Genomic DNA, 12,418 nt, shown 5'->3' with positions numbered 1-12,418 from the left:
AAGTTTAGGGATGGGGCCGAGGCCTCAAGGCTAAGGGGCCTGAATGTTTTCATATCATAGTTACAAAAACCAACGCATAATATTTAAAAAAAAAATTTAATTATTTAAAAATATTTAAATCAATTTTTTATTTTTTATCATATTTAATTAAATTTATATATTTTTATTTTACATCAAGTAAGTTTTTATATTTTTATTTTAAATTAAATAAATTTTTATAATTAATAATTAATTTAATCAAAATATTATTTATTATTTTATACTAAATAAAATAACCTGACATACTGACATTTTATAATAAATAATATCAACATCACTTAAATATAAAATAAAATTAATTATTAATTATAAAAATTTATTTGACAATTGAATACAATAAAACATAACTTGTTTAAATATTCTTAAACACTTCTAAAACTTTTGCAACCATCTATGTTGGTAAAAATTTGGTACAAAGCAACAGAGAGACAGAGAGGGGATCCAACAGTGGAAACCAAAATAAGTACCCCAAGAAAATAATTGTTCTTTCAAATAGCGTATAACTATATATCAACTGTTGGAAATTACTCACAACAGTACGTAACAGACCATCTTTTTTTTTTCCCAATTTACAAATGGATGGTACAAGAATAGTTTATTTTGGACTGTGGCCACAGCTTAAGTAAAGAACACCCTTGACAAGACCCACTACCGCGAGAAGCCCTTGCAGGCGTGATGCTTTCAAGAGTGTCCAGAGATATCGCAAATTCCTGCTTCTGCATATGATTGTTTAACCTTCGCATAAGAGAATGGACTCCACGTATGTACATTTCAACTCAACTAGCAGGGTGGACAGTTATTTATCTATACACTGTTTATGCTTGGCCCAGGCCAAGCATTCATCACTTCTCTGTAGCCTCCCCTTGCTTGCAGCTCCGATGGTCCTCGACACCCAAGCAATAGGAGATTCTCATAGGACTGACTCGAATTTAGTATAGATGCCAATGCAGAGCATCGCTTTGTCTAGGATTGGCAATTCACAGGGTATATCAACTTAAATCAAAACCAGCATCTGCATTTATGGCATACAGCAATTTGGTTTCTAGTTGCTCTTTGCTGCACCAAAAACAAACCATGTGGAAGTTAATCACATTGCCGCGAAAGGAAAAGTGAGTATCTAAGTAAACAATGATGGTGTTAATCAGCAACTTTTTATCAGATTTTGGGTGGTAGGAAGGCAAGAGGCAGGTCGTACAGGCAGAATAACTACAATAGTGCAGAAGAGAACAGCTTGTTCTTTTTTTCTTTACGGGTTAATTTGTATGCGACTTCCAAATCCTTAGTATGCCCTCAGAAGTGTGAATTATCACCACCACAAACAGCAATTCAATTTCGATGCCAAGAAATTCACGTCTCATAGTCTTACTTACTCTATGCTAAGCTATTAAAAGAGAGAAACAAACCTTCTATATGGTGGAAGCTTTAGAAGGTTCATACAAGTAGCTGATGTGGGTAATCGGTCTAATGCTTCTTCAGAGGCAGTACCAGCAGCCCTGCAAAAGAGTCGACCAAAAAATCTATAATTTCTAATTGCAAAAAAAAAAAAAAAGAAATACAGAGGAGGTAAAAGGAAGTATTATCCATTGCACTTCTGTCACTGTCATCCACCTGACTAACAAATTATCATATCTCCAGAGTATATTTGGTCAATTATTACCTTTGTATGCAGAATAATGGTTCAAGATATTTGAATCCCAGCAGTGGTCCTCGGGAACACCCAGTCACAAACCTAAAAAAGAACCTTATCTAGTTATTATCCTCTCTCATGCACATTATTCTTAAAGCTAATAATTGAAGCAGCCAACATAGGAGGACAACCAGCACACAGATCACATATGATGTAACTCACTTCAGAAACTTCTTTTGATTTTCCAGTGAAAAGCTTTTGAGGACTTCCCAAAACACATCAATGACATAGTGCTCCTGTCAAACAACAAAGTGAAAAATAAGCTTCTGACATACAAAGAACTGACTCTTGATAATAATGACAGATAGGGCAACAAGTTTATTCTATAACAATTTGCACTCCTTGTCATTTCAACTGGAATAAAACTAAGAAAAATATAGCACATTTGGTGCATAACAACTCATTCCGATCCAACAAAAAAAGATGAGGAGAGGGGCAAAGAACTTACACTGTGATAGCCACCCGCGTAATTGGTGTTGCGTCGTAAGTCATCAACATCCAAGCTTTCAAGTGAACCAGATATCAGAAGCTGCAATAGATGTCAAGGATTTAAGTGAAGATGGAAAATGACATTAAACAGGTGCACTCAAGTGATGAAAAAATTCTTGTTTAAAAAAATAAATAAATAAGCTCATGTTTGATCCAGGGTGAGTGCAATAATAGTTTCAAGTTCTTAGACCACCATGGAAATGATGTTGCAAATTGAGCGCCTCACATACAAAGTATGATAGAATCAAAATCCATGTTAATGCTAGGAAATGTGAACAATATTTTTAAAGACATTCAGGCATGACAAATTGCAAATCTCAAGCAAAACCTGCAGTTCACAGGGCATAACAATTTGAAGGTTCATTAACTTTTTTAAGTGAAAAGGAATTCCGGCCAACTCATCTATCATGTTCAAATAGGCAGATAATGACTTCAAAGTAAGATTAGGAAACTATTGCCTGCAAAGTGAATATAACCTGCAAAAATTCGAAGTAGACCACAATACCTGCAATTCATGTTCATTGAACATATCAATCCAATCTTTCTGTATAAGCTGCTGAAATCCCCTAAGGAAATGCGAACTTTGTTGTCGTATCTGCAAATGACATCATTTGTGTCAGTATCATGAAAGGTATAAGAAAGGCTCAATAAACTAATTAGAAATGAAGGATCTCACTACCTGAAAATTCAAACGGTGGTTAGACACAAGGTGAATAAATGTGATAACATTCTCATTAGTAACACGTATGTTTTTTCCTCCGGGAAGCAACTCGTCTTCTGTTTGCTCTCCATATTCATTATTCACAATTACAAAGTAGAGCTCCAACCCTGCAATGTCCCCTTTATAATGCTGAAAGTCATAGCATAGGAGGAAATTAGAAGGCTAGAGCCATAAAATGTAGACCTTGTGAAAGGATGACTACGCGAACCAAGTCACTAGTTTTCCATTAAGTATAAATGCAAGAGATTAAAAAAGAAAAAGATCAAGAAAAATCACCTTTAGGAAAATAAGGTGGCGATATAATTCTGGGTCCAAGGAAGGCAAGTCATTTAAATAGTTGTACCTAATCAATGGAAGAGGAAGATATGCATGAATCAGTATCTCTAGAATACAATATAAAACAAGCTCTTTCAGAGGAGAGAAACCATTCAAAACCTTACTTTTGTTTCAATTTGCTCAAAAAGAATGTTGCAAATGGTATATCCACAAGAATCCCTTCAAACATGGCCTACAACAAAGGTAACATTATACATCATCAATAAGCCCTGTTATAGATAAAGCTGAGATGGCATACAGGCAAATTAAATATTAGATATAAATACAGCATCGGACTGAATGGATTAAGCTTCTGTAATAGAATGAAATACCTTTGCAAGAAGTGTTCCCAAGAAATGGTAAAATTGGAGGTGTTGTTCATGTATCATTCCTGATCCAGGATTAGGGTATAGAAGGTGATCAGCTGTTTCCTGGCTTGCCATGCCAAGCAGTATGTCAGAGGAATAAAAACACATGTTATTAAAAACAAAACAATATATAACAAGTGGGACAAGTTAACAAATACAACAGAACGATCCTGATTAGTGACAACCAAAGTTGACTTTGAATGAAAAACAAGAAATGGTAATGAAGCTTCAATAACGAACATGCTAGTCTCAGAAGACAGCTAGTAGCAGAGGGTAATGACACCCTCCGTTTGAACTCCATGATCTATTCTACATCTTTATACCAAGTTCAGATTACAATCAGTGTTGCATTCAGCTTTATCATTTATAATTTCCATTGAACCACATTTGTTTACAAATCAAGCCAAGTACATTAAGATATTTTTATTATTTAAAAAATATATCTCGATCAAGAAAATCTGCTTATTTTTATTCTTCCCTTGTTCAGCAGAATTTGAAAATTGATATTCTCTCTGAACCTGTTCGATCAGAATGAAGCATGGCATCTTAAATCCAATAATCACTGGAGAAAGATAACGAAGCCACTACTGGCTTCTTTACCAAAATTGATATATTAAAATATATATATATATATATGGATACATGTGCCAGCCAGCTTATTGATGTATATGAAAAGAAGAAGAGGAGTAAGCAGTAGCATAGATTAACAACCTTAAATAACCCATACTGTACATCGAATGCAGCTCGAGTAATATTCTCCATAAAATCTTTGAAAATTCCACCACCATCAATACCAGCCTCCTCCACTCCAAATTCATTGACAAATGTTACACGAATCTGTAGACAAAAGAAACCGATTATATCATTGCTAAACAGTGTCAAGAGGGCAGAGACCAGATTCGGCAAAGCCATTTAAGATAATAAGGTTTTCATATGTGAGAATACTTAAATAAAGCATACCAATCCTCGAAGATCCTCTTCAGACAATGCGCTCATCTGATTATAAGCATCTTCCAAAATGTGATCCCTTCGTATTCTGAATCGGTTTCTGGTAAAAACACCATGAGCCCCTTGTCTCTGCCTAACTGATGCTAGTTGTGACTGGTGGATGGAGTTATAGAACGGACATACAAAGCAAAGCAAATAACAAAAAGTCGGTAATAGTGAAAAAGAATCCAAATATTAGACTAATTTTCCCAGCTAACTCCCCAACATCCCAGCCAAGGAATTCATATAATGATAGTCATATCAACAGCTTGATCTTATTCTTCAAGATCCAACAATTTCCAACTAAAGATCAGAAGCAAAATTTGCTAATTATTCACTTACAGTGAATATTTTAACTCTGCTGGTAAATGGAATCAAAAAAGGTGCTTGCTGTAATATGTCATGTGCTTTTGTGCCTTCCATTACGGCCTGCTAAGAAAAATTGAGATCAGAACAAGCTGCAAAAAAAAAAAATTGGTATTGGAAACTTAAAGCTGCAATTGAGAAGCTATTACCTGAGAAATGAAAAAGTCATTTACACCATCAGCATGAAAGTCGCTGGGGGGAGTAAACTGCCGCCGATTGTTCCAATCTTGCAACTATAAGAGCAGTTTTAAATAACAAAAAAAACAGAAATGTTAAAAAGATCATAATGTTTTCCTATGTGCCATTATTCTCAACAAATGCATCATTATATTTATATGTATTGAGCACTGGCCCAATAATTTGATATATCAAGCAAAAGACAAAATGTAAACAAGTGAGAAGCCAGAAATTCAACAAGTCACACTGGAACCTACCTGTGAGAGAAGCTCAGAGGCTACAGTACCAACCCTATTTTGAATAGCTTCAACAGGGTGCCTCGTATGAGCAGAAGTGTTGGAGACAGATTTCCCAGAACCAGGGTGAGCTGAAGGGTTCACCCATAGGAGCTGCCACAAAGCCTATATTGGAAAATAGAAGAATTACATGAATGTTAGTCAGACCATTAAGCCAGGTTACACCTGCACTAGCAATTTCATGGTAGTCATAACAATCAGGGTTGCCACCGATGCTATCATATGGTCCATAAATATCCATAAATCATTTCCTTAATTTAAAGAAAGTCCAGTGAAAACAAGTTATTTTTCTGAATCAAAATTAAAACTGCTCCACAGTTTAAATAATAGGTTGTTGAACTACAGTGTCACAAAAATGAAGCTACCTGTCTCAGAATGATGATTAGGCATCTGACATCCTTCAAAGACAGTGGCTTCTCCTGCTCATAAAACTCCTCATTATCAACTATCATAAGCATGTGCCTGATCAACCACAAAGAAACCAGACTAGTGAGTCATCAATCTCAAAATACCATTTAGCATTTACAAAAGGAACTGCATAAACGAGTTAAGAATGAAACACACAACAGGAACTGCATAAAATGATTCTTCCAAAAATCAAGCAAGCATCTTACTTGTACACAGGACAGAAAACAGACAGAGGTAGCAGCCAGCCAGGTGCATCTCCCAAGAGATATGAAACTCGCTCAGGCAAGGATGACCACTTTTGATTTTGATGGCATCGTTTCATGAAATTCCAAAGCACCGGAATAAGTTCAGTTCTATATGCTAGTACAGTCATGATTCTCTCTAGAGGTAAAGTATTGAATGTAACATGCAGAAACGCACAAGCAGCACCAACAGCTGCCACCTCCTTATCATCTGGTCCTTCAGTATGTAAACCATGGACAGTGGAAATCCCTCCAAATAACACATTGGTCTGCCCCAGAAGAATAAAAATTTGAAACCTTTCTTTACTATTGAAAAGAAAACACCAATTTCATAAGGATAGCCAAGTCATTTTCAAACTAACAGAAAGTGTCAAGACTGCCTACCAATTGCAGAAGAAAGCGTGAATCTATAGCATTGGTTATCTGCAGTTCCAAATTACGATCCAAAAGTATTTCTCCCACTTCGTCACCTATGGTCATATCATCATCCCCAACCATGGAACCTGAGGCCAAAAATTTTATGCATGTACATTTCAATGAACCAATTTAAACAAGAATCAGTGAGCCAAATATCAAGTCATAGTTGCTGTACTATAACCAAACTTATAATTTTCTTGTTGAAGTGCTAAAAAAAACCAATTGGCATATAAATGGAGAAAAGAGAGAGACAGAGAGAGGCATATCAAGAGGCAAGGCATACTTTCTCTACTTTCTCTGCTTGAGGATTTTATAGGAGGAAGAGCTTCCAACAAGAATGTTGTAACTGCTGCAAGGTCTATGGCCTGCTCAAAATTTAAAAAAAAAAGTAAAAAACTAGCTTCAAAACCTAATTATATTAAATATTGAAAAAAAAATTAGCATAAGAAGCAACTTTAATGCAAACATAAAAGTAGATAATCGCATTTAATGCAAACATAAAATCAGCTTTAACAGAAATATTAAGGTCAAAACTTGAAAGAATTAACAGAAGTCAGAGAAGTTAATTGAGTCCAATATCTCAACAATACACTCGCATTTAAATATGCACATTTTCATAGCATTCAATTACATCAAAAGGAAAATATTATTCAAAAGCAATATATATAGAATGACCACATTTATGCCTAATGAATACAAAAGAAGCTAGTAGGAGAAAAGCATATGGTCTCATTAAAATGAAAAATCAGTTTCTTACCATTTCAAATGAGCAGTCAGGCTGAGATAGAGCAGCACCTGCAGTTTCTAATAAATTACCAAGAAGACAAGCATAACCAGGAAACTCATTTGGTATATCAGTGGGAAGTACATTAGCATGATTTTGCACGCACAAAGCCATCTGATTAGTGTAGTATTGGCTCAAGCTCCGAGATGCAAAAACCTAGATAGTAAAACATTATAAAATTATAATCTGCAACAAACATAAAATGAAAACAAAAATTATGTTGCAACGAAAATATGTACAGCTTGTTCTCAGAAACAACCAAGTAGAATAGAAAGAATATGCTTTGAAGTTTTTCAGCACCACATGCCATCACTATCAAGATTGAATTAAGCTCGAAGAAACAACTTATAAAGTTTCAAACAAGTAAGATGTAGAACAAATCTACCTCTTTTAAGTACGGAAAAAGCTGCCATAAGAAAGGGATTGTAAGAATCTGGGACAAGAAACTCCACTGTGGATTAATATTTGAGCAAATACACGGACTCTGACCAACATGAGAAATCATAAGAGCAAGGACACGCTCCAATGCAGATATTTTCCCAAAAGAACCCCTAGCATTTACATTTTCCTACACCACAAAATTAAGGTAGCATCAGAAAAGCAGCAAGGCAATTACTAAATCACAAGTTTTAAGATGCACAATACCAGATATAGGGATACCAAAATGGCTACATAAAGATCATATCCAATTAAAGAACCAAAACCTAAAACCAGGGTAACAAAAAAACATACCTTTACTTTTTGAACAACTTCTCTCAACAGAGAGAATACGTTTCTTTGCATGAGATAACCTACTGTCTTACAAGCCCATGGCAGTTTAAGATCTAACAACAAGACCAGTGCTTCAAGCAAGATGGCTGTTGGTGCACTAGACTCCTCTGGAGTCATCAAAAGTTGATCTTTCAATTGATTTCTATCCAATAAAAAAACTAAGTAATATTACTTTCAAAATTACAAACAGAATAAGAGTATAAATTCTACTAGACATTACAGTGCCAGACACAAACAATGAGAAAGTGGGGCAAAAGAGAGAGAGATGGGCGCATGAGAACACATATATTAAGTTATCATCACGATCAGGCCTTCATTTGACCCATTTTTGTTTTTCTATTTTAGATCCCTTGGGTTCTAAAGATCATCTAAAAGCCACTGTCATAGATAAAAGAACACAAGCTCCATCATGTGAAACAAAAATAAAAATGATTAATAAGACAACACCTAGCTAACACAAGAAGGTTTGATTCACTAACCTGTTCTGATGTATAGCCTGAATACAAGCAAATGACAGTCGCTTCACTCTGTAGGCAGCCAAAGAATGATAGGATGAGTAGTCCATGCCTGCAAAGAGTCCCACGACATCCCCTGCTGCATAATTTTATGCAAAACTTAGAGAAAGAAAGAAAGATAAACACTACCATAAACATATGCAGAATACAATAAAAAAATTACACAACTTATCCATAATACAACAATCCAATAAAAATACCACTATCTCGAACAAAATGCTGAAGTAATCGGCAAGTCTCAACAAGAACTAAAAAATCATCTGTATTCCCAGCATTAAAGAAGAAAATTAGCTGGCGGAGAAACTCCGAGTCTGGACCAAAACAATGCCTGCATAAACAGAGACAATCTGAACAAAATCAGAAAATCACATGAAAGAAGAAGTCATTCAGAAAAGCAATAAAACAGTCCTATTAAAAGTGTATCTCAATTCACTTTGTTGATATTAAAATAAACTATTATTAAAATGAACCAAGAATTTTCAATGAAAACACCTTTAAGACACTTGGATATGGATGTACAAATTTACCTGTCCACATTTTGGCAGTGCTTCCCATAGGTTTGGTAGAACTGCTCTCGCACCTTGGCATGTTCAGCTTCCACTACCTTTCTCCCTCTGAAGTATTTCTGTAGCTAGTAATTAGTCAACACTTTGCAAACACTATACCAGCAAGTTCTTATAGGCAAATCCAGACAACCATTTTATTCAGCCTAACCGAAAGAAATAGCTAAAAGATTCTCATATACTACCTACACCAACGCCAATTCAGTTTAGTGATGAGTCTCTGATGTTGCTAATCATAAAGTAGATAATAACTAAGAAAGAATCAAGAACATCTTTACCATTTAAATACCAAAATGCATCAAATGCCTTGGCATTGAATCTCATTCCCAATATAAAGCAGTTACAAGGAAAACATTCGGTATAAACCCATATCCGTTCACTTTATTATTTGCCATTTCCACCTATATTTCATACCCAAAATTACACCAATCTCTTATCCAACACAACAGAAGAACCTATACATAATACTAAAACAGTGCAACATATCCACCGTAACCAGTTCTGTCCCACTCCAAACAAACCTACAAAATTTGGAAAACATGACAGCATAGAAGCATGTTATTCAGCAGAATCCCGAACAAAAGGCTACCTCAACCGCTTATCCCCCCCCCCCCCCCCTCCCTCCCCTCTTCCACAGCTGTCCATTGAACATACTCGTATTTAAATTAAAAACGCATGGAAAATTTCAAGAGATTAATTTTCAGCTCAATGCAAATAAAGTTCGAGTTCCAGTGTCTTCAACAATTAACAGAAAAAAAAATTTATTATCAAAGCTAAGAAACGGCATAATTCAAATTGAGTAGAACAAAAGCCAACCTGAATCTTGAGAGCTGCGGAGTTCTGTTGCCGCAACCAGAGGCGGCGGTTCCGCTCCAACCGCGTTTGTTCTAGAAGTTTCTGCCTATCTCTCTCCTTCGAACTCCGACCTCCCAAATCAACACGTTTCCGAGTCGTCGGATCACCCGAGAAGAACATTCTCGAATCTCACCGCCTCCAACAAACCCTAAGCCCCGCAACAAATCAATATTCCAGCGCGCAAATTGAAGGTTTCCTTCGATTCGATCAAAATGTTCTATGCCGTGATCGAGTTGACCTAGGAAAAAACCTTTTGCTCGAGTGAAATAAGACGATCGATGAAGTAAAGCAAGAGAAATTTAGAGAGACACGCCTGGTGTTTGGATGGAGAGAAAATTGGAGAAATGAATAAAGCAAGGACTAAAGAGGAAGCTAGAGGAGTTGGGAGAATTTTCTCGCGCTATAATTCCTTGTACTGTGAAGTGGGAAAGTTAAAAAAAAAAAAAACACGATGTGTCGTGAATAAAGTAAATCCACGGCTTATAAGGAAATCCCAAAACGCTCCATTTGGCTCTTGAATATCTGCCCCAAAGGAAAAGGAGAAAAATAGTATACACAAAGCTTTTTTTTCCTCGTTAATTAAATTAATAAATAAATTGAAACACATTTTTTGTTGACTTATAAGTGAATATTACTAAATAAATTTTTTTAATTCAAAAAACTTCAGTTTAGAAATGTATATAATTTTAATACTACCTCAATCATATTTAAAATATTTTGATAATTTTATAAAACAAAATTAACCATATGGGAATATAATTTATTTATAACGAATTAATTAAAAAAACATAAACTATAATGTGAAAAAAAATCCATTTTTATATTAAAGTATTTGAACGTATCGTAATTCATGCAAGTAGGCCCATGCAAACTGTCTGAAAGAAACTTGGGAATTGAGGGAGTGGCCTAATTCATCTGAATAAAACCCATTAAGCCCAACTAGCATACCGAACCATCGGGTCAGCCTGATCCATCTGGGCTTCCAACTAGGCTTTTCAATTTTCAATAAACAAGCCCAAAAACAAAAAATAAAAATAAAGTAATGAACCAACGACCAAGGTTTTGACCACATAGTTGCAATGGAAACTTCTATAGCCAATGTTTCTCAATGTCAAAAGCAATTAGGTTTGGCTGCAAATTAGGATTTGCAAAGTTTTAACTAATTTTTAGTGTCTCGTTCCAATTCAGTGAGCCGATATTAGATTATCTTTGCCCATCACATTATCTAAATGCAACATTAATGCTTACGGAGCTGACTCTTTTGCCTCGTCCACTTGCAAAAGTCAGCTTAGATTTTTATGGGTAAAATTTTCTGGTTGACCACTCTTTTCTTTGACTTTGTTCCTTTAATTCCCTTTGATTTTTATCTTCTTGAGTAAAACTTTGTTTTTGACTTGACCACTTCATTCAATTGTTGTTTCGATTAAGTTGAACCGAAGATTAATTGAAGTTAATATCCATCCGATTTCAAGCGTTCTTGATAAGAACCACTTTAGAGTTTAGACAATATATATTATTAATTAGTTCCACTTGGGGAACAATTAATGTCATTTAGAAAATCGTGGAATCATTTCCCATTTTCAAACTACAGTACATGGAATTCTAATTGCTAGCCCATGTTTTGTTTTTTTTTTTTCTTCTTCTTTCGAGAATTTTAGACACCAACTTTAACCCTAATTTATCGCACACCTTTAATCATTCAAGTCGAACTAAATCATTGTTATGAAAGTAATATTTAATTTCGCTTCCTTTGTTGACAAGAAATAAAAAAGAAATCACGCAGACACTGATAAGACGCACGAATGTTTTTCATGTTTTGTTGTGTCGAAAAAAAAAAAGAGGGCTTTCATAGGCTTTAAAATAGGTGTGTTGAAACTTTTCATGTCGCTAAAGAAAAAGAAGAGAAGAAAAGCACATGATGATGGCTTAAGTATATTGCTTAATATAAACTTTGGTCTGCCTAGTGTTTTGGGATTATAAAAGTCGCCCCCAACAATCACTAAAATATACAAAAGCAACACAATGGGCATGTAGCATTCACATTTGATGGTGTTAATTTTATGGTGGATAAGTAGTTTCACTAGGGCTTTCCATGAATAAAATAATTGAATGCAACTTTGATTGGAATTAATCAAATAGTAATGTTGGGCTTTTAACCAACCGAATGTCTCGAAATGCCAAGGATGGAATGAACAAAGCTTATGTTTCCATCTTTGCTTTCCACTTTAGAGGGATGGCTGGCTTGGTTCAAAGTATGAAACCGGCCTGCTCGAGGCAGCAATGTTTCCTTTCTATAATTGTCGATGTATTGCTATAGGCATGATCCGCGCACGAGCCAGTTTGAGTGGTCAATCACCGTCGTAGGCTAACCATAGCAACAATTTGCATTATTCTTTTCTTCCTCGGTTGGGGAAATGT

The 12,418-nt window shown here is 35.3% G+C and overlaps 1 protein-coding gene across 5 annotated transcripts; it reads right to left on the bottom strand.

Annotated features, from left to right (window-relative positions):
- Positions 1–499: 499 nt before the first annotated feature.
- UPL6 (ubiquitin protein ligase 6) lies at positions 500–10,440 on the bottom strand. Of its 5 annotated transcripts, none has more exons than XM_088805585.1 (26): positions 9,962–10,440; positions 9,110–9,213; positions 8,783–8,910; positions 8,547–8,661; positions 8,029–8,209; positions 7,682–7,864; positions 7,270–7,452; positions 6,796–6,877; positions 6,480–6,598; positions 6,060–6,364; positions 5,811–5,907; positions 5,407–5,550; positions 5,122–5,205; positions 4,949–5,035; positions 4,580–4,720; positions 4,331–4,456; positions 3,584–3,682; positions 3,377–3,444; positions 3,213–3,279; positions 2,895–3,065; positions 2,721–2,810; positions 2,175–2,255; positions 1,889–1,962; positions 1,697–1,768; positions 1,443–1,532; positions 500–1,095 (listed from the first exon to the last, which is right to left on the bottom strand). In XM_088805585.1, exons 1-26 carry the CDS (start codon positions 10,118–10,120, stop codon positions 1,029–1,031), a joined length of 3,117 nt encoding a protein of 1,038 aa, XP_088661711.1. In that variant the 5' UTR covers positions 10,121–10,440; the 3' UTR covers positions 500–1,028. The 5 variants fall into 5 exon arrangements, with proteins under 5 accessions (XP_088661711.1, XP_088661712.1, XP_088661713.1 ...); XM_088805586.1 differs by having other exon boundaries at positions 8,547–8,658; XM_088805587.1 differs by having other exon boundaries at positions 8,547–8,658; positions 8,786–8,910.
- Positions 10,441–12,418: the final 1,978 nt, after the last annotated feature.

Source organism: Theobroma cacao, chromosome 4 (genome assembly GCF_053813885.1).
Source record: "Theobroma cacao isolate CCN51 chromosome 4, ASM5381388v1, whole genome shotgun sequence".
Taxonomy (NCBI): domain Eukaryota; kingdom Viridiplantae; phylum Streptophyta; class Magnoliopsida; order Malvales; family Malvaceae; genus Theobroma; species Theobroma cacao.
Note: the sequence above shows the minus strand (reverse complement) of the source record. Positions and strands in the feature narration are given on the sequence as shown.

What these genes read in the sequence shown, in the direction of transcription:
- UPL6 (XM_088805585.1), bottom strand. Translation starts at nt 10,120, where the DNA reads ATGTTCTTCTCGGGTGATCCGACGACTCGGAAACGTGTTGATTTGGGA. An exon ending in ATGACTTTTTCATTTCTCAG is followed by an intron (nt 5,036 to 5,121) that starts GTAATAGCTTCT and finishes TTTTCTTAGCAG; the next exon opens with GCCGTAATGGAAGGCACAAA. An exon ending in AAGCTTCCACCATATAGAAG is followed by an intron (nt 1,096 to 1,442) that starts GTTTGTTTCTCT and finishes TTTTTGGTGCAG; the next exon opens with CAAAGAGCAACTAGAAACCA.